General features: G+C 49.8%; 1 protein-coding gene across 1 annotated transcript in view; it reads left to right on the forward strand.

Annotated features, from left to right (window-relative positions):
* Nucleotides 1–21,202, forward strand: part of CHAT (choline O-acetyltransferase) — a 50,214-nt gene that overhangs the window by 4,847 nt on the left and 24,165 nt on the right. The window contains exons 3-7 of the mRNA XM_060125757.1: nt 376–567; nt 1,231–1,349; nt 3,679–3,732; nt 7,483–7,663; nt 9,559–9,736. Coding sequence (XP_059981740.1) covers nt 376–567; nt 1,231–1,349; nt 3,679–3,732; nt 7,483–7,663; nt 9,559–9,736 — 724 coding nt within the window. The remainder of the gene's footprint in view (nt 1–375; nt 568–1,230; nt 1,350–3,678; nt 3,733–7,482; nt 7,664–9,558; nt 9,737–21,202) is intronic.

Below are 21,202 nucleotides of genomic sequence, written 5' to 3' on the forward strand. Positions count from 1 at the left end.
TTATGAGAGATAGAGGTTATTACTTCTGTTTTACAGGGTAGGAAACTGAGGCACAGAGGTAGGGGCGATTTGCTCAAGATCACACAGGTGGTCAGCAGCAGGGTCGGGGCATGAACCCATGTCTGTCTGGTGTCAGCCTCAAGGTCTTTTCCTCTGCACTTTGCCCCCTCCTAGAGACCAGGATGCGGTGTGGGAGAAAGCTAACAGGAGCTTCCTAAGTTCACAATTCTGCTGAGCTGAGCCCTGGAAAGAGATGAGTCCCAGAATAGGGAACAAAGATGGGGCAGATTGAAATAGACACAGGGGATCAATTTGGGGACAGGCATGGGCCACACATGAGAAGAGGAACCAAAGCCTGTGATCCTTCTCTTCCAGGGGCTGCCCAAACTCCCCGTGCCCCCGCTGCAGCAGACCCTGGCCACCTACCTGCGGTGCATGCAGCATCTGGTGCCTGAGGAGCAATTCAGGAGGAGCCAGGCCATTGTGCAGCGGTTTGGGGCTCCTGGTGGCCTCGGTGAGACCCTGCAGCAGAAGCTTCTGGAACGGCGGGAGAAGACAGCCAACTGGGTAAGAGCTGCTGGGAGGGGGCAAACAAGGAACCCATGGGTCAGGGGGCAGAAAGCAGTCATGGAGACAGAGGGATCTGGATGAGGGGCAGGTAGGTGACAAAGATGGGGCAGATGGAGGGACAGGCATGGGGGAGACAACAGAGCGATAGTGAGGAGCAAGGGTGAAGGACAGACAAGATGGGGTTGGGGACAGAGAGGGGACAGATGGGGATAAGGATGGGGGACAGACAGGGACAGAGATGGGGGCAGTTGGGGGACAGAAATGGGGGGCAGATGAGTAACAGGGATGGGAGCAGTAGAGGATAGCGTGAGGTCAGGGGAGCAGAGAGGGGTGAAAGGCAGGAATGAGACACTCATAAGAAAGGACAGGGGGCATGGATGAAGCAGTAAACAACCAGGATGAACACTGGGATGGAAGAAAGGAGATAGTGTGGGACAAAGCTGAAGGACAGGCCTGGTAGACGGGGAGCACACAGGCCCTAGCCCGTAAATGGGGCTCAGCGAATGTTTGTGGAATGAATGAATGAATGAAAAAAGTACATGATCTACTGAAGGGTCCCCATTTTCCCCTGGGGCTGCCAGGATGGGACTGGTGCGCTCCACAGGCGAGATGTGTGTGGCCATTGGGGGTAATGGCACCCTTCCCCACCCTCCCTGGCAGGTGTCTGAGTACTGGCTGAATGACATGTATCTCAATAACCGACTGGCCCTGCCTGTCAACTCCAGCCCAGCTGTGATCTTTGCCCGGCAGCACTTCCAAGATACCAGTGACCAGCTAAGGTGAGGCCCCCGTGACCCTGGGCTCACAGCTTGGCAGTCTGCCTGGAGGAGGGGGCCTGGCACCAGCACCAGGAAGGAGAGGTTGAAACTCGTGCCTCGGCTGAGCTTTCTGAGGCCGAATGGCCCTGAGACAGTGGCATCCAGGCCATGGTGTCAGAAGGGGGTTAGGCAAGTGGCACGTGGGTAACAAACACAGGGTCTTCCTCAGAATGTATCTATTTGGGGTGGGGTGGGGAGGTCACGGGCCCCCAGGTGTCCCCATGGCAGTCTGGGCCTGGTTGAGGCCCTGGGAGGAAGCCTGTAGCCTCTGATCCTGCCAGCACTTGAGGCTGGGGCTTCTTACTGGGACCCACGGCCCCAGGCTATCTCAGAGGGCCTCTGCAGCCCTGCAGCCCCCAGCTCTGGACAGAGGCTCTGAGGGAGTGGAAATGGTTTCTTCCCGCCAGCCACTGCCAGAGTCTCTGCCATCTGCTGCAATTTCAGAGCTCACTGAGCCCCTGGAACAGCCTCTGGGCCCACTGATGACAACGGAGGGGCCGTTTACGCAAGGGTCGGGTCGGGAGGAAGGGTCTCTCTGCCAGAGTCTCTCAGAGCCAAACCCAGGTCTCTGGCCTCAAGACCCAAAAGTGGCACAGCATGGGGACAGTTCAGAGGGAGGAAAAAAAAAAACAAGAGGCAGGGCCCACCTTGGCCTCTGAGCAGGGCTCAACTATGCTGGAAGACCCCTGCCCCCCTCCTTCTTCACCAAGACCAGCTCGGCCAACCTGCTGGCCGGGGGCAGTCTTCCCCCTTCCCCTGCAGCCAGGCCTTCCCTGGGCAGAAGGAAGTGTGTGGATGGATGAACAGCTTCCGGAAACAGTTCTCAAAATTGCATCGAAGGGGGCGTTTTCCTCCTGATGCAATTAAGCCAGGCTCATCATCCATGGGCCGTTAAGATGACAGAGTCCTTTAAGGAACCTCCATACTGTTCTCCATAGTGGCTGCACCAATTCACATTCCCACCAGCAGTGCAGGAGGGTCCCTTAAAAAACTACAAATAGAACTACCATACGACCCAGCAATCCCACTACTGGGCATATACCCTGAGAAAACCATCATTCAAAAAGAGTCATGTACCAAGATGTTCATTGCAGCTCTATTTACAATAGCCAGGACATGGAAACAACCTAAGTGTCCATCATCAGATGAATGGATAAAGAAGATGTGGCACATATATACAATGGAATATTAATCAGCCGTAAAAAGAAACGAAATTGAGCTATTTGTAATGAGGTGGATAGACCTAGAGTCTGTCATACAGAGTGAAGTAAGTTAGAATGAGAAAGACAAATACCGTATGCTAACACATATATATGGGATTTAAGGGAAAAAAAAGTCATGAAGAACCTAGGGGTAAGACAGGAATAAAGACACAGACCTACTGGAGAATGGACTTGAGGATATGGAGAGGGGGAAGGGTGAGCTGTGACAAAGTGAGAGAGTGGCATGGACATATATACACTACCAAACGTAAGATAGATAGCTAGTGGGAAGCAGCCGCATAGCACAGGGAGATCAGCTCGGTGCTTTGTGTCCACCTAGAGGGGTGGGATAGGGACGGTGGGAGGGAGGGAGACGTAAGAGGGAAGAGATATGGGAACATATGTATATGTATAACTGATTCACTTTGTTATAAAGCAGAAACTAACACACCATTGTAAAGCAATTATACTCTAATAAAGATTAAAAAAAAAAAAGATGACAGGGGCCCGTGGTAAGGTTGTCTGGTGCCTTTTTTCCCCACGCCAGCACCCACTTTCCTTTTCATTAGCATTAAGGGGACCAAATGACTGACTTTCCCCAGGAGATTGGATTTCCCAGAACCCCAGGGTTTTGGCCCAGTCCAGCCCCAGCACAGGCCTTCACCTGGAAGAACCCCATCCCTCACTGTCCAACCCCCTCTTGCCTGCTCTGTGGCCTCTCCTGGCTTCCTCTCCCTCCTCCTCCTCCTCTTCAGTCACCTTCCAGTTTCCTCTCCTCCCCCCCAGTTCTCTTCTCAGGACCATTTTTAATCCAAAGGTTTGTGAAGGACCAACAGCATGGGGGTAGGGGCGGGGCAGCAGGAACCCCACCTGATCAGTGTACCATCAAGGCCAGACATCTGGTGGGTGGTCCATGAGTTTGGGAGAGACTGAGTGGAGGTGGGAGGGAGGGGCAGAGGGAGGAGGAGAGAGAAGTAAGAAGGAATGAAGGAAGAAGGGAGGGAGGGAGGAAGGGAGCTGAAGGATGGAGGGAGGGAGGGAGCCTGGGCCCTGGGGAGGAAATACTAAGGCCTCATCTCTCTCTGCAGGTTTGCAGCCAACCTCATCTCCGGCGTGCTCAGCTACAAGGCCCTGCTGGACAGGTAGGACACAGCCCAGCCTGAGAAGGGTAGTACCCCGTTCCGGCACAGTCTGTTGGCCCATCTGCCCCCACCACACTAGCCAAGGAGCTCCCAGAGGGCAGAGAACTTGCCTTTTTCCAGCTCTGTGTTCTGGGCTCCCATCACAGAGCAAACAGCCCCCTTGAACTTCCTGAGCATCAGAATGACCTTTACCCCAGCTGGCCTAGCCATTCATGGTTACTGTGCCCGGGGTAAGCACGCTCCCTCCTTGATCTCTTTAAAATGCCCCCCTCCCTCCATACGTCTTATATATACACATGCCATGATTCAGCGCGTCAGGAATATAGAGAGCATATCAAAAGGTGGGGAAGGAAAAGTTGTTGGAGCGCGGTGATGGTGAGTTCAGCCTTGTTACTCACTACGTGGAAGGAATGGGCTCCCCACTCTGAGCCTGTTTCCTCAACCCTATCAAACTTGAGAAATGGGTGAGCTGACTCAGTGGACCCAAAGGTGTCCTGACAGATGGAGAGAGCTGCATAAGCACAGTGGATCATCACTGATTTTAGGAGGAAAGTCCCTTTTCCAGCCAAGCACCAGGTGCCCAGGAGCAGCAGAGGGAGTGAGAGGGCGTGGGGGACCCCATGAGAGGGTCTCAGAGTCCCCAGAGGCAGGAAATATAAGGGCATCAGATGCTGGAAAGAAAGAAGGGTCCAAAGCAATGTCCATTGCACAGACGGGGAAGCTGAGGCTCAGAGAGGTTAAGGGTCTTGTCCGTGGTCACACAGCCAGGAGGTGGCAGAGTGAGGAAGGCACAGGGGCAAACTTCACTTTCTCTTTAACTTGATCCAACTGAGTCTTACCCAGACTTGTGGGAGAGGCTTAGACCTACAGCCCCTCCAGGGTAGGGCTGTTTCCTCTGGAGAGGAGGGGGCAGGCCCCCAGACCCAAAGTGCAGAGTAGCTCAGGGCTTGGGCCCTGGGGTCAGCAGACCTGAGTCTGAATTCTGACACCCACAACACAGGACGTGTCGATCTTGGGTGAGTAATCACTCCTAGCTATATACCCCTGTCTGTCAAATGGAAATAATAATAGTAGCAGCCTCTTGGGGCTGCTGCAACTGTCCTATGAGATGATGCCTTCAAAGCTTTCAGCCCTAAGTTAGGCACACAGCAGGCTCTTCATGCATTTCTGAACCAAACGCTCCTAGACTTCTGTCTGCTCACTCCTCTCCGTACCATTCCCTCGCTGGGTCACCAGACCTTCCGGCTACTGTTACTCGTGGTGTTTTTTTGGTGTCTCTCTTCCTCGCTGGGAGAGCTCTGCCATCCCCCAGAACTCAGTGCTACTGACACTCAACTCTCTGATTTCAGAGAGCTTCATCCCTTACCTTGTCCAGCTGGACAGCAGAGGAGGAAGGGCACCACCCACGACCTTGTACCCTTCCATCGCTGACAGTCTAGACCCCAGACTCCCACGTGTGTGTGCGTGCGCTTGTGCGCATGCATGTGGGCACACTCACACAGACATGCATACCTGTACATATCCAAGTGAAGGTTCCCACATCTGATCACCGTAAATGTCATAAGGCTGGAAATTTATGCCATTGCCCAAGCGCCTGTTTTAGACGCTCCATTTACTCATTTATTCATTTGCTCACTTTGCAAATTGATGTTGGGAAGGTGAAGGGAAATAAGGCCCCATTCCTGTCTTCGAAATGTTCTCAGACCGTTTGGCAAGACAGACACCTCAACAGCACAGAATACAGCTGTGTCGGTCCCCATGAGCCCCACACTCCAATATCTGACCCCCTGACGTCCCCACCAGGGCACCTCCCGGTCATTGCAAGCTGAGTCATCCCCAGTGGGCCCTTGGGGTCCCTCCCCACACCCCAGCTGGACCCTTACCTTGTCCTGCCATCTCAGTAAATGCACCACACACCCCTAGTGGTGAATCCAGGACCCTAGAAATCACCTGAGGTGTCTTTCTCCCTCGCCTGCTCATCTAGTCCAAGTGCAGGTGCATCACTCTCCCTCCAGAACCCATTCCCATGCCTCCCTTCCCCTCCTCCCACCACCCTCCCCAGGCCCATCACCTTCCCAGCAGCCCACAGCCTCCTTCCTGGTTCTTCCTTTGACCCACTTCCACCCATTCTCCACACAGAACCAGGGCCATTACAGAAGCAAAACAGATCAAATCCTGCCCCTGAAAGCTCTCACCTTCTGGGGCTTTCACTGCCCCAAGAATGAAACGGCACCACCTTTCCACTGCCAAGGAGACTCACAAGTCTCCCCACCTCTTTACTCAGTTTCAATGCACTGGCTTCCTTTCACCTTGGACGAGTGTTCCTCAAATGATCTATGGTGAAGGACCAATATATTCTTTTAATTTAGTAAAGTGTTTGTAAAACACCGCAGAAATGAATTAGCAGAAAAATGGCCCAAAGGTACAAAATACAACACCATTTGTTTTATCGTTAGATTCAACACACACAAACGTCCTCTGTCAGCCTGTTACAAGTTTCTGAAAGCTTCTGGAGTCCCACACTCACCCTGTCGTGAGCTGGTTGTTACAGTTCAGTTCGACACCCACAGTCGGAGCAGCAGGGCCGTGGGACACTCCACCCAGCACACCTCCTGCCTGCTTCTTACCCTCAGGGCTCAGCTCACAGGTCTGGTCCACAGTGAGGCTGTCCCTGGTCGCTCCTTCTGCTCCAGCAGTCACTGTCTCATCACCCTGTCTCACTACCTGCTTGCTGTCTTTGCCCCACTACGTACCCCAGACCTGCGCCCCATTAGAACAGGAAACTCAGGTCTTCTTTGCAGCTATATGCCCAGATGCTGGTGCCTGGCCCTGGCGAGTGCTCAGTCACATTTGTTGGCTGAAGGGGTGGAAGGAAGGAAGGAGGAAGGAGGGAAGGAAGAAAGGAAAGAAGGAAGGAAGGGAAGGAGGGAGGAGAGAAAGAGACAGAAAGAGAGAGAAGACAAAGGAGGAAGAGGAAGAGGAAAAGGAAGGGAAGGCAGAAGGGGGAGAGGAGGAGGAGACAGAAGGAGGGAAGACAGGGCAAGAGAGAAAGTGAGAGGGAAGGAGGAGGAGAAAAAAGGAGGGAAGAAAGTACACGAGACACGCTGAGACCACAGGAGAAAGAGAACTTTCCACCTTGAACTCAGAGGAGGTTTCTAGAAGAGGTGATGAAGGAGTAGGCTCTAAAAAGAGTAGAGGGGGGCTTCCCAGGTGGCGCAGCGGTTGAGAGTCCGCCTGCCGATGCAGGGGACGCGGGTTCGTGCCCCGGTCCGGGAAGATCCCACATGCCGCGGAGCGGCTGGGCCCGTGAGCCATGGCCACTGAGCCTGCGCGTCCGGAGCCTGTGCTCTGCAACGGGAGAGGCCACAACAGTGAGAGGCCCGCGTACCGCAAAAAAAAAAAAAAAAAAAAAAAAGAGTAGAGGAAGTTTTCTAAATACATTAGTTGAGAGCAGGAGTGAGGGTGAAAGTGTGCCAAGCAGAGCAGCAGAAGCAAAGGCCCAGAGGGCTGAGATGGCCAGATCCGCACCTGTGCATATGCAGTGCATGAGGCCGGGGCAAGGCAGACTAATGGAGGCCGGAGAACACCCCGAGGGGCTCCACGGGGCACTCCACTGCTTTAGAAAGTGGCAAATCGAGCTCTTTGACAGCCACCGTCATGCAGTTCTGGTGTTTCTGCTCCACTTTGCCTAATCAGGTTAGAGTAGAATCAACTCTGATTCCCTGCCTCCCTCCCCTCCCTCCCCTCCAGCCACTCCATCCCCACTGACTGTGCCAAGGGCCAGCTGTCAGGGCAGCAGCTCTGTATGAAGCAGTACTACGGGCTCTTCTCCTCCTACCGGCTCCCTGGCCACACCCAGGACACGCTGGTGGCCCAGAAGAGCAGTGTCATGCCAGAGCCTGAGCACGTCATCGTGGCCTGCTGCGACCAGGTAGGCGGCCCCTTGCTGCTGCAGCCTCTCAGGCTTGGGGAGGGGTGCACGTGTGTTCATCCATTCCTGCTTCTCCAAGGGTGTTCCACCCCCTCCCGGAGTCACACGGTGAGCTGGGGCAGGGTGGCCCCAAAGTGGAGTGTCTTGAGTCCTGGTCAGTCCTATTTCTCTCCGCTGGTTGGATTTTAAGAACGAGGAGAGTCATCAATTGAGAATGCCTTCAGTGGGTTCCCATTTCAGTCCTGACCAGCCAGGTCAGGTTCAAAGAACCGCCTGGACAGACTGAGAGTCGTTAATGAGACCCAGCATGTCCTTAGCCCTTCCACATGCAGTGACCCAGGCTGTGGCCTTCCTGGAGACCACATACAGACAGACAGACAGCTTACAGACTGACTGTCAGGACTTCCATGTCCAGACCATAGGCTTGGCACTTCCGTTCATCCCATCTGATACTATGATGGCCCTGCAGAGGGGACCTTGGAATCTCCATTTGACAGATGAGGAAACGAGACTTAGGTTAAGTGGCTTGTCCAAGGGTGAGAAGTCCTCCTAGGTCTGCCAGTGTCACAAGCCCACAAGGTCCTCAGACTGGGTTCCAGGGAACAAAAAAGAGTCCATGGGGGCCCAGGGGACAGGGCGAGCACGAGGACTTCTGACAACAGACAGTATATTCTATATATTGAGGCTCCACATAAATATTCCATCTGACTAAAAGCTGTTTTGTTTTCTGTCAAAACCCAAGTGTGACACCCACCCTGGGGACTCCCCTGGTATGTTCTACAGTGTTGTCTTCTTGGGCTTATCTGACATTTTCAGTCTAAGCCGGGAGCCCTAAAGTCTGCCATAGGAGGATGGCCGTTCCCAGGTTCGAAGCCCACCTGACGCCTGGCCGGCCACAAAACGAGGACCTTTCTCCATCTTCGTTCAAAAGTCAAACCCAGAATTTCCCAGCGCCCACGCACCCTAGCGTCCACCCCTTCCAGAAACGCTCTCAGGCTCCCACCCTGAGCCAGGCCACCTGTATGCTGTCCAGCGTGTGGGACCAGGCACTCACGTCAACCAGCTAACAAGCGTTCTTGACCTGGGGCTGGGAATAAAACCCTTTACAATGCCCGAGGCTCTGGCTTCAAAACTGCTGAACGACAGCTCACAAGCCTTACACACAGAGCACACGCAGGTGCACATGTATCTGTGTACACGTATGCGTAGAGCATTTTGTGTGTTGTGTCTCCATTTTAACCTTCCTCTGCATATTATTCGCTGACTTGCTTTTTTCTCCACTCACCAGTGTGTTTGAGATCTATCCCCGTAGCTGTACCTAGAGCTAGTTCATTCCCTTTAACTGCTGGATAGTCATGCACTGGATGAGTACACCACAATTTACTTAACCATTCCCCTGCTGGAGGACATTTGGGCTCTCTGTACCGCTTTGCTATTGCAAACAGGCTGCTATGCACATTCCTTTATATGTCTTTCCGGGCACAAGAGTATACGTTTCTCTAAGCCTTAGGCTAGAGTATGTATTTATAAGAACAACTGCTGGATTATAGGGCATGCACATTTTCAGTTTTGATTGACACAGCCCTCCAACAGCAGTTGTATCCATTTCTACTCAATTCCCCACAAACATAATGGTTTTATGTAATCTAGGAACTACAGAAACAAGCTTTCTTCAGTAAGTTTAATCTGACCTTCCTTGATTTGGGGCAGTTTGGAGTCCAGCACAGTCAGCAGTGTTGGGCTGGTCCCCACATTATGACTCTTCAGAACCATCACATACCTTGGGAACCAGGGGCCCGAGCATCCCCGCCCTGCCCCCATGCGGAGGCTCAGGGAGGGCCCAACGCCTTGGGCTGACCGCCCTGAGTGACGTCTTTGACCTGTCTCCCCCACAGTTCTTTGTCTTGGATGTTGTGATTAATTTCCGCCGTCTCAGTGAGGGGGATCTGTTCACTCAGTTGAGAAAGATAGTCAGAATGGCTTCCAACGAGGATGAACGCTTACCTCCAATCGGCCTGCTGACGTCAGACGGGAGGAGCGAGTGGGCTGAGGCCAGGACGGTCCTCGTGAAAGGTTAGCAGCAGTGCCCAGTACGTCTCCACGCTCATCTCATCCTCACACCCATCGGCTCCCCTCCCTCCAGGGTCGGGCGCCGTGCCTCATCCTCATTTGCCATAGTGCGGGGAGCTCAGGCCTCCCTCCAGCCCAGGACCGATGGCCTGTCCTACTGCCAGCCGAGGTGCCTTGAAACTGAAGGCACATTCTGTGCCCTTGTAATTCATCTGACAACGTGCTAGCTTTCTGGGTGAGGCTGACTAGCCCTGGAATCTGAGGATGTCCAGGAATATTGAGGGAGGGAAGGTTATGAGCTGGATGAAGGCCAGCTGCAATGAAGCAGTTGTGTTTTACCGGTGGGCAGGGATGGTACTCATTTCAAGAGTCTGAGTCACTGGGAGAGCTGTCAGGTGGGGATATGGGATGGAGCCCACCTCTGGGAGGGTGGTTGGCTGCCTCCTTCCTGTGATTTCACGGTCCCGGAACTCTTCACCTTCAAGCTGACCTTATCCTTCAGGCTGCTGCTCTTATGAAAGTTTCTGAGCGTTCCCATAAGAAATCCAGGAAGAGCCTTAAAATTTTCAGATCATCCTTCTGGAAACGACTTTTCAAACCCAAAGCGAGCCCTAGTCTCAGAAACCGGATGGAGAGCCTTCCTTTCTTGTCTACGTTAGAGATTCCCAGATGAGGGGTGACGCTTCTGTGAACCTCTGTCTGCCCCTCAGGTTTTGATGCAGCCGGGTGACCATTCGGACTCCCTGACTGTCTGTAAGCTGAGGACCTGGGATAGGCCTAGGGAGTGTAAGGGACAGAAAGGATGAACCCCTGGCCCTGAGCAGCCCCTTCGAGAGGAATCGGGGAAGGGATGACAGATGAGGGAGCAGATTTAAGGACGTAGTAACGCAGTGTCTACCCATGTAAGGCAGTAGAGCCAGCAGGTGCCCAATAAACGCTCCAGGACCTCAGAGAGGGGAGGGAGCCCTTCTAATTGGGAGGCTTTTGAAAGGCTTTGTAGGAAGAGGTGGGAATTGAGCAAAGCCCTTGACACGAGTGAGAGGGGCAGGAGGAAGGGACAGTGTCCGGGCAAGTACACCAACTGCAGGCAAAGTCGACCGCCCAGCAGGGCCATGTCTGACCTGCCAGTACCATGAGGAGAGCAGTCTGGCTGGCAAAGGTGGCCATGCTAAATGTACTGAGAGAATGAGAAAGTGGTGGGGCTTGGATGTATGGCCACAGGCACTTCCCTCTCCCTAGAAAGTTCTTCCCCCAGGGCTGGCTGGCTCCTTGCACCATCCCAAACTCAGCTCAGGTGCCCCACCCTAGCCCCTCCTTGAGTATCCCCCAGCTCTCCCCAGCTCACTCTGTCCCCTTGTCCTGTTTTCTCATCTTGATTGCATCTCTCACCCTCTGAAGTCAGCTTTTCATTTGTTTGATTCGTGCTGATTATCTGTCCTGCCCCACCCCCCAAGTCTATAAGGTCCAGGAGAACAAGGGCCTTACCTGGTTTAACTGCTGAATCTGCTGTCCCAAACACAGCTGGTCCCCAGTTATATTTGTTAAATAAAAGAATGAAGGACTGGGCTTCCATGGTGGCGCAGTGGTTGAGAGTCGCCTGCCGATGCAGGGGACACGGGTTCATGCCCCTGTCCGGGAGGATCCCACATGCCGCGGAGCGGCTGGGCCCGTGAGCCATGGCCGCTGCGCCTGCGCGTCTGGAGCCTGTGCTCCGCAACGGGAGAGGCCACAGTAGTGAGAGGCCCGCGTACCGCAAAAATAACAAAAACAAAAAGAATGAAGGACTACTAAGGATACTGGGCCCCAGACTTATTTCCCACTTACCAATGAATTTTTCTTTCATTCGATTCTTGGGAACTTTAAAGTGCTTGGTCTTAGATCGGAGGCTGCATGGGTCACAGGGAGGTGTAAGAGTTGACCCTGTTCTCACCGAACTCACTGCCAAGTCGGGGAATTAATAACTTATGATTTGAAAGTGAGTTGATTCCCTCAGCAGACCATGGTGTAATCAAATCCCACTCTTCTCCCCTCCAGGGAAAGAGACAGGCATCAAAAGAATCGCCTCTGCTTCCAGTAAGGTTCCCACTTTATTAGCAGGCCAGGCCCAAGCCATCTCTCTGCAGAACTGCCCGGGACTGCCTTGGGCTTTGAGTGCTTGGGTGCGCTAATCGGAATTAATTTGTTAATGGCACTTGATCTGGCTTTCTGGATGGAAGTGCTGTTTCTAAAGGAAGCACCACAGAAAGGAGGGGGCGCAAACACGCCTTCCCTTTGGAAATCTAATTAATCCAGTTAGCACTGACTGTGTCATCTGCACAGCGGGAGGCCAATCTTTCACAGAACTCTCCTCTCTGGAGCGCCCCTTCCCATGGAGGGAAAACAGGGAAACCACTTGGATACAATTTTGGTGTAAAAATGAAAGATTAAGGCAGCTTGGGCTAGAGTGGAGAGTGAAGATGGAAAGACACAGATGGGGGTCTAGATATGTTTCAAACTAGAAGTGACAATAAGGAAAAGAGGAATGAGCAAGTGTCCTAGGTTTTTGATGTGAGCAACTGAGTAGACGGTGGTACCATTCACTGAGATGAGAACCAGGTGAGGGAAGTGGCAACAGAATGGAGAAGTCCTTTCCAAGAATGTTTGGGCTGAGACGCCTTGAGTCGTTAGATCTATGTGTCTGGTGCTCAAGGGAGAGGTCGGTACAGAGATATAAATTTGAGAGCCATCAGCACAGAAGTGATATTTAAAGTCACGGACTTGGATGAGATCATCTGGAAACAGAAGAATGGGGCCTTGGAGGTCAGGTAGAGAAAGATGCAAAGGGGATTGCAAAAGAGCAGCCTGTGAAGTCAAGAGGAAACCAGGAGATGAGTCACGAAAATCCAAGAGGGAAGGAGAGAGCCACTGACCACGTGGGATGCTGCTGAGAGCTCACAGAAGAGCAAGACAGAGAGGAAACCCTGGGCTTAGCAACCCTAAGTCATCCGTGACCTTCACCAAAGTCAGACTAGAGTGCTAGGAAGGGTGAATTGTTGTATGCTGATGGAAGCCATCCAACAGCAGGAGGGAATTGTTGATGAGACGGTCACTGAGTAGTATCTTGAAGGGTGGGTGGTTCTTTTCAGACACTTTGGTACTAGAAGGAGCAGGAAAATGGGAGTGGTGGGAAGAGGATGGGGCTCAAGGGCAGTGTTTTTAGTAGGAGAGGCAAGTGCATGGAAGTAATCCAGGAAGTGAAATTGTTAATGAGGAGAGAGGAGACAAACAGAGGGGTGGAATTCTTGCAAAGGCAAAAGGAAATGGAACCCAGAGAATCAGAGGTCTTTGACTGGTACAGGGAAAACAGGAGCTGGGTCCGAGGTCCACGGGGATGTGGCTGTGGTGGCAGGAATAAGAGGAGGTTCCTCACTAGAGGCTTCTGGCTTCAGATCCGCAGAGCCACGGCTATGCACCAAGAGAGGCGAGGGTGGGACACTGGAGGCAGAAGAGAATACATGGAACAGCCTCTTGCAAAGTGGAAAAGACAGCCTACTCAGGAAACCTGCTAAGATTCATGGACTATGTCGAGCTTGTATTTGAGGGCTTGGGGTCATACATTTTAGAAGAAATTAATTAGCATTGTTTTGCATTCCCCCCCACCCCGCCATAGTGCTCAGGTCCTGAGGTTCAGGCGAGGAGAAGGTGGGTTGCTGGGTTCATCCAAGGTTGGTGAGCATAACGGAGGGAGTGGGGGGCAAGTGTGGCAGGGGAATGACCATAATGTTGGAATCTGAACTGAGTAAGGAGATTCGTTAGTCTGCTCAGGCTGCCATAACAACGTACGACACACTGGGGGGCTTAGACAACAGCCATTTATCTTCCCCCACTTCAGGAGGCTAGAAGTCCAAGATCAAGATGTCAACAGAGTTGGTTTCTTCTGAGGCCTCTCTCCTTGGCTCATGGATGGCCATCTTCTCCCTGTGTCTTCACGTCGTCTTCCCTCTGTGTGTGTGGATGTCTGTGTTCTCATCTCCTCTTCTTATAAGGACACCAGTCATGTTGGACTAGGGCCCCACCCCAGTGACCTCATTTTAATTTAATTACCTCTGTAAAGATCCCCATCTCCAAATACGGTCCCATTCTGAGGTAGAGGGGGTTAGGACTTCAACTTGGGAATTTTGGGGGGACATAGTTCAGCCCATCACAGGACGGAAGTGAAAGACAGGGGTGGGTGGTGGAGAGTTGAAATAGGCAGTGGGGCCCAAGGGTTTTGGGGGTGTCAGAGAGGTGAGACGTGTTTCAGTGGGAGGTAAGAGAGTGTGAAGCAGGAGTCAAGAGTGTGGTCAGGGTGCGGCATGCTTGAACTAGGCTTTAGAGGGGGTTGGCTCCTGGTAGAGGTACATCCCCAGATGTGATGGTGGGAGTGGGTACTGAGGTTAGACTGTCAAAAGTGAGAAGTCAAGGGGCTGAAAGAGGAGTATGCCAGCCAGGTCACACACACGGGGATGTCCAAGCTACCGGAAGGACGGCCAGAGTGCTGATGGGGAGAAAGAAGATGAGCCAGGAGCCCAGGTCATCATGGCCGGGCACTGTGAAGAAGTCAGTGGAGCCCAGCAGCAAGGAGGAGGGTGTGATGGGAGGGGTGAACGCCCAACAGCTGCAGCTCCAAAGGGAAAGGGAGGAGGAGTCATTTAGGAGCAGGAACAGAGAAGGGGAAGCCCCCTACCAACCTGGCCCCCTGGTGAGTGTGAGGGGACACAACAGTCTCTTAGGAGGGGGTTCAGGGTGGTGGGCCCTCGGGGGGCCACCCTCCAGTTGAGGCAGAAGGTGAATAGAACACTTTCAGAAGAGGTTAACAACACAGGGAATAGCCAATCAGTCACCGTGAAGAGTCCAGGAAGGAGGAGAGGGGGAGGGGGGAGGGCTGTGTCCACACAGGGGACACTGGAACAGCAGGGGATGAGAGTGCCAGGGGAAGACCCAGGGATGGTGGTCATTGTTGCAAATGATGCTCCCAAAGCCCTAACCTCGGGGAAGCCTCTCTCCTGGTTCCAGGAGCAGCTGCTGGCTGTGGTTGTGAGGCTTGGGGGTCTTTCTGGCTCACAGTAAAACCACAGTTAATTCTGTGAAATGGGTTGAGCTTTCCGGGGTATCTCAGCTGAAGTCCCAAGGGCTCCACCTCCCTTCCTGGGACCCAGGCAGAGACCCAGTCCGTGGGCACTGGGCCCAGGCTGGCACTGTCCAGCAGGAGGCTTTAGCCATGCTGAGCTCCGCTCGTCCTGATGGAGGCCTGGACCAAGGAGCCTGAACTCAGACAAAATCCACCCCTGAATTCTCACAGGGTCCGCTGAGACCCAGAGGGGCAGTTGATTTCATCAACCCACTCTCTTTCCAGAGATGGTTCCTTGATCCCCCAACCAGGATGGCCGCCTCTGTGAACCCCCAGGCTGCCCAGCCCCTGACCCTCTGCCATGACATCAAGAGGGTGGAGCTCGTGGAGGTCCAGTAACTGCCAGTGGGGCACAGCCCACATGGAGTGCCCTCTGGGGAGGCCAAGGGCTACAAGACCTGCTGGTACCGTGACTGCCCCTGAGGCCTACCAACTTGCTGGGGAGACCAGAATAAGCAGAATCGTGAGGGCAGGAGTGGACAGGATAAAACCAAATGAGGGTCTCCATCAGGAGTCCTGCGGGCGTTTGGAGGCCTGACCCCTCTGCATGTCAGAGCCCAGGAGGCTTTCCTGTGTCAAGTGGGACTAGAGGTAAACCCAGGTGGGTTGAGGTGGGTGGGACTGGGGCTAGCTGACAGTATCAGGATCATCTAGAGAGCTCCTAAAAAGAACCCCGAAAACCCAGATTCCTGGGTGCTGGTGATTTTCCAGTGGGACTGGAGTGAGGCCAAGGGATTTGTATTCTTAAAGTACCCTCAGGTGTAGCGCAGGTTGGGACCCACTTATTCGGATATCAGCGGCTACTGTGCATGGAGGTTCCCCTTGGTGCTGAGCCCTGTCCTGGGCGCTTTCTGTCCCTTGTTGCCATCAGTCTTCATAATAGCCTATGAGGCGAGAGTTTCATCCCCACAGAGTAGAGGAGGCTGTCTGCCACAGTTTGAGGGAGTCCCCACCCTTACAGGTGGTGGGCGGTGGAGCCAGGACTGAATAAGGAACATCTGTCTCCCCAGCCTGAGATCTGCGGGGCCCGGTGGGCAGGGGTGGGATTCAGGCCTCAGGAGGGCCGTGCACATTCTCTCAGTACCTCCCACCCCGCCCGACGCGAAGCTATGGCCTTCCCGAAGCCAGGAGGAGCCAACACCGTTATCCTGGTCTGGAAATTTAATTAGACATCCAGCCCTGAGTCTGGAAGACCACAGTGCTTGTCAATTTGTAGGAAAAGGATAGCCAGCAGGAGACACCTCCACCCCACTCACCCACCGCAGCCCGCTGGCTTGCCTGGGTGCTGCCGTGGAGAACCTGCAAGCAGACTCCGGAGGCATATGCCGCCATTTACGCAGTCCCGTAAATATTTATCCCCAGCAGCCAATTAGAGCTGAGCCACTGCTTTCAAGGAGGGAGCTGACAGAAGGTAGCTGTGTCTGCAGAAGGCCTCCTCGGTCGTGGTTTACAAGAACCGCTCGGGATGGGGCATTTCGCTCTTTAAATATTGTCATCCAGAGATAAGCAAGTCTGCTGATTTGAAAAACAATTGCACATTAGCAATCACAGCATGTCTGATTTAACTGGCCCAGAAATACCTCCTGGTCTCTTGAGGCTGAATGCTGTTTCTTGGGGCCAACCCCTCCCTCCCACAGTGGAAGCATGAAGGCTTTTATGGATGAGAGCATCCAGGCAGGGAGAGGCATGTGGTCCAAGGCAAGAGGCCTGAGCTTGACCTGTGCCTCACTGCTGTCCCCTGGAGCCTGGCTTCCTAGGCCAGGATGCGGAAATAGCAGCCCCACCCGTGGATAGGACCAAGGGGATGCAAAGCTGGTGGCCTGGTGCCTGGCACACAGAGGGTGATCGCTAAGGGATAACTCTTATTAGATTGGGGATGTTTTGCCCAAGCCCACAGCCTCTCTGGAAAAATCTGGTGAACTGAAAATGGACACCTGTTGATGGGCACTGCCCTTGCAGTCAGTGACAGTGGCTCATGGCCTCAGACCGAATGGCCTATAGTCCTTGTGTGGAGCCCTAACCCTTATTGACTCTGGGGTGCTCTTTTGCCTCCCCCAGGCTCCCCACATACCACATGCTCTGTGTGCACACACTCCAGACACCTGTCCTCTTTCATCTCTCGCTGGGCGCCATCTCTCTGGCCCTCACCGTCCATTTCATGACCAGCACTATGATATTTGGTTACAAGGCAGCTAAGAGGTTTTGGGGGCTTTTTGTATCTCCTGACCTTCTCCACTCACCACCTCTCCCCTATATTCTGGAAGTATGATAGCTCTTTAAATCTGCCTTTGTGGGAAAGGTGGCTAGAACCCAGAGGAAAGAAATTCTTGGCTCCTGACTTTTTTAAAAAAATTAAATTAAACTTATTTGGAGATAATTGCACATGCACTTGTAAGAAATAAACTCGCCTGTACCATTTTCCCCCCGAATGGTAACATCTTGCAAATCTTACAATATCACAACCAGGACATTGACATTGATACAGTCAAGATACAGAACATGTCCATCCCCACAAGGATCCCTCTGTTCCCTTTATAGCCACACCCACCTCCCTTCCAGCCCCATCCCTCCTTAACCCCTAGCAACCACTAATCTATCCTTCATTTCTATGATGTTGTTTCAAGAATGTCATATAAATGGAGTCATGCAGTATGTAACCTTCGGAGATTGGCTTTTTCACTCAGTATAATTCTCCGGAGATTCATCCAAGTTATTGCATGTGTGAATAGTTCATACTGCATTCCACAGTATAGATATGTCACAATGGGTGATATAACCATTGAAGGATATCTGAGTTGTTTCTACTTTTTGGCTATTACAAATAAAGCTACTATGAACATATATGTATAGGTTTTTGTGTGATCATAAGTTTTCATTTCAGAAAAAAATGTTCAGGAATGAAATTGCTAGGTCATATGATATTTGCATGCTTAATTTTTCAAGAAACTGCTAAAATGTTCTTCAGAGTGACTGTACCATTTTACATTCCCATCAGCAACGTATAAGTGATCCAGTTTCTCTGCATCCTTACCAGCATTTGGGATTGTCACTATTTTTTTTTTTTTACCCTTCTGATAGGTGTGTAGAGATCTTACTATAGTTATAATTTACATTTTTCTTATGACTAATGATGTTGAATGTCTTTTCATGGCTAATTTCCCTCTAGAGCTCATCTTTTGGGAAATATCATTTCATGTCTTCTGCTCATTTTCTAACTGGATTGTTTGGGGTTCAGGCTTGGGGTTTTGGGGTTTTCTTTTTACTGTGAGTTCTAAGAATTGTTTCTATATTCTTTGCTAGCCTTTTATTGGATGTGGCTTTATATTTTCTCCCAATATGTAGCTTATCTTTTCATCTTCTTAACAGGGTGTTTCACTAAGGAAATGTTTTTAGTTTTGATGAAATCCAATTTATCAATTTTTTCTTTTATGGATCATACATTTGGCATCAACTCTAAGAATTCTTTGCCTAGCCCGAGATCCCAAAGATGAATTTCTCCTATTTTTTTCTAAAAGTTTTATAATATTACATTTAAGTTGACTATCCATTTTGTATTAATTTTTTTTATAAGATATGAGATTAAAAAATATTTTTTTATTTGGGTATAGTTATTTTACAGTGCTGTGCTAGTTTCTCCTATACAGCGAAGTAGAGTTCCCTGTGCTGTACAGCAGGTTCTTATTAGTTATTTATTTTATACATATTAGTGTATATATGTCAATCCCAATCTCCCAGTTTATCCCCCCCGCCCTGCTTTCCCCCCTTGGTGTCCACACGTTTGTTCACTACATCTGTGTCTCTATGTCTGCCTTGCAAACCAGTTCATCTGTACCATTTTTCTAGATTCCACACATATGCATTAATATATGAGATTTTTATCCAAGCTTTTTTGAGGAGGGGTGCCTATGAGTGTCCAATTACTCCAATAATATTTGTTGAAAAGGCCATTCTTCCTACACTGAATTACTTTTGCACCTTGGTCAAAATCAAATGGACATATTTGCGTTAGTCTATTTTGGGGTTTTCTGTTTGCTTCCATTGATCTATGTGTTCATCTCTCTGCCAATACCGCACATTCTTGGCTATGTAACTATGTGGTAAGTCTTTAAATTGGATACACTGACTCCTCCAACTTCATTGTTTTTTAAAATTGTTTTAGCTATTCTAGTTCCTTTGCCTTTTCACATAGATTTTAGAATAATCTTGTCTATATCTACAAAAAGTCTTCTGAGATTTTGATGGGAGCTGTGTTAAGCTTGTATATCAATTTGGGAGAATTGGCATCTTCACCCTGTTGAGTGTTCCAATGTGTGAATACGGTATGTCTCTCCATTTACTTAGATCTTTGAAGTTTTGCATTAGTGTTTTGTAGTTTCAGTATACAAGTCCTGTATGGTTTTGTTAGATTTACACTGGAGTACTTCATTTGTTTTGCATGATTTAAATCACATTGTATTTTTAATTTTGGTGTTCCTGCCTTGTCACTGGTATGCAGAAATACAATTGATTTTTGTATGTTTATCTTGCTCCTTGTGAACTTCTAACTCACTTATTAGTTCTACGTGGGTTTTTTTTTGTAGATTCCTTATAATTTTCTACATAGACAAATCATGTAGTATGAAAATAGGCAGTTGTTTTTTCTTTCTTGTATGTTTCTTTTTTATTCCCTTTTCTTGCCTTTTTGTGCTGGCCAGAACTTCCAGTACTATGTTGAATAGCAGTGGTAAGAATGGGTATTCTTTCTTGTTCCTCATCGTAGGGGCAAAGCATGCAGTCTTTTCACCCTTAAGTATGATGTTAGCTATAGGCTTTTTTTGTAGATGCTGTTTATGAAGTTAAGGAAATTACCTTCTATTCCTAGTTTTCTGAGATTTTATCATGACAAGATGTTGAATTTTGTCACTTACACTTCATCAATTGATATGATCATGTGATTTTTCTGTAGTCTGTTAATAAAGTGGATTACATCAATTGATTTTCAAATATTGAACCAGGTTTGCATCCCTGGAATAAGCCCCACTTAGTCACAGTGTATAATTCTTTTTATATGTTGCTTAATTCTATTTGCTGATATATCGTTAACTATCTTTGTATCTATACTCATGAGGGTTATTTGTCTTGTAGTTGGTTGTTTTTTTTCATGTGTTTGGGGGTGGTGGCAGTGGTGTACTGTTGTATCTGGTTTTGGTGTCAGGGTAACATTGGGAAGTGTTCCCGCCTTTTATATTATCTGGAAGAAATTGTGTAGATTGAAGTTAATTCTTCCCTAACTGTTTGGTAGACTTCTCTAGAACCATCTGGGCTTGGAGATTTTGGTGCGGAGGGGAAAGTTTAAACATACAAATTCAATTTCCTTAATAATTACAGGGTCTCCAAATTGTCTGTTTCAGATTTGGTGCATTGTGGTAGTTTATACTTTTTAAGGGATTGGTCCATTTCATCTAAGTTGTCAAATTTATGTCTGTAGAGTTGTTCATAGTATTTCTGAAAAGTTGTCTTTTTGATATCTGCAAGATCCATAGTGATGTGCCTGTTTAATCCCTGATATTATGTCTTTTATCTCTTTTGTTTTTCTTCATTAGTCTTACTAGAGATTTGATTGATTTTTGAAAAGAAACAGCTTTCTTTTCATTGATTTTCTTTCTTTTTTCCCCTGTTTTCAATATCATTGATTTCTGCTCTTTGTTATTTCTTTCCTTCTCCTTGTTTTGGATTTATTTTGCTTTTTTTCCCTAAGTTTTTGAGTTGAGAGCTTATATTATTCATTTGAGACTTTTCCTCTTTTCTGATGTCAGCATTTGTGCTATACATTTCCCTCTCAACAAAGCTTTAGCTGTGTCTCACAAATTTTGATATGGTGTATTTTTATTTTCATTTATTTCTATGTTTTTTTTTTTTAATTTCCTTTAAGATTTCCTCTTTGACCCATGGATTATTTGGAAGAGTGTTGTTTAGTTTCCAAATGTTTGGAACATTTATTTTTCTGCTGTTTTTAAAAATCTTGATTCCAGTGGTCAGAGAACACATTTTGTATGATTTCAATTCTTTTCAATTAGTTGAGGGTGTTTTATGGCCTAGGATATGGTCTACTGTGGCATATACTTTCCAAGGGCACTTGAAGAGAATGTGCATTCTGCTGTTGTTGGGTGAAGTGTTCTATCAATAGATCCTGTTGATCGATGGTGTTGTTAAGTTCTTTTATATCCTTGCTGACTTTCTGTAGCTGTTCTGTCAAGTATCAAGAGAGGGGTGTCGAAGTCTCCAATACACTTGTGGATTTGTCATTTTTTCCTTCAGTTCTGTTAGTTTTTGCTTCACAT

The sequence above is a fragment of the Lagenorhynchus albirostris genome, chromosome 16 (genome assembly GCF_949774975.1).
Source record: "Lagenorhynchus albirostris chromosome 16, mLagAlb1.1, whole genome shotgun sequence".
Taxonomy (NCBI): domain Eukaryota; kingdom Metazoa; phylum Chordata; class Mammalia; order Artiodactyla; family Delphinidae; genus Lagenorhynchus; species Lagenorhynchus albirostris.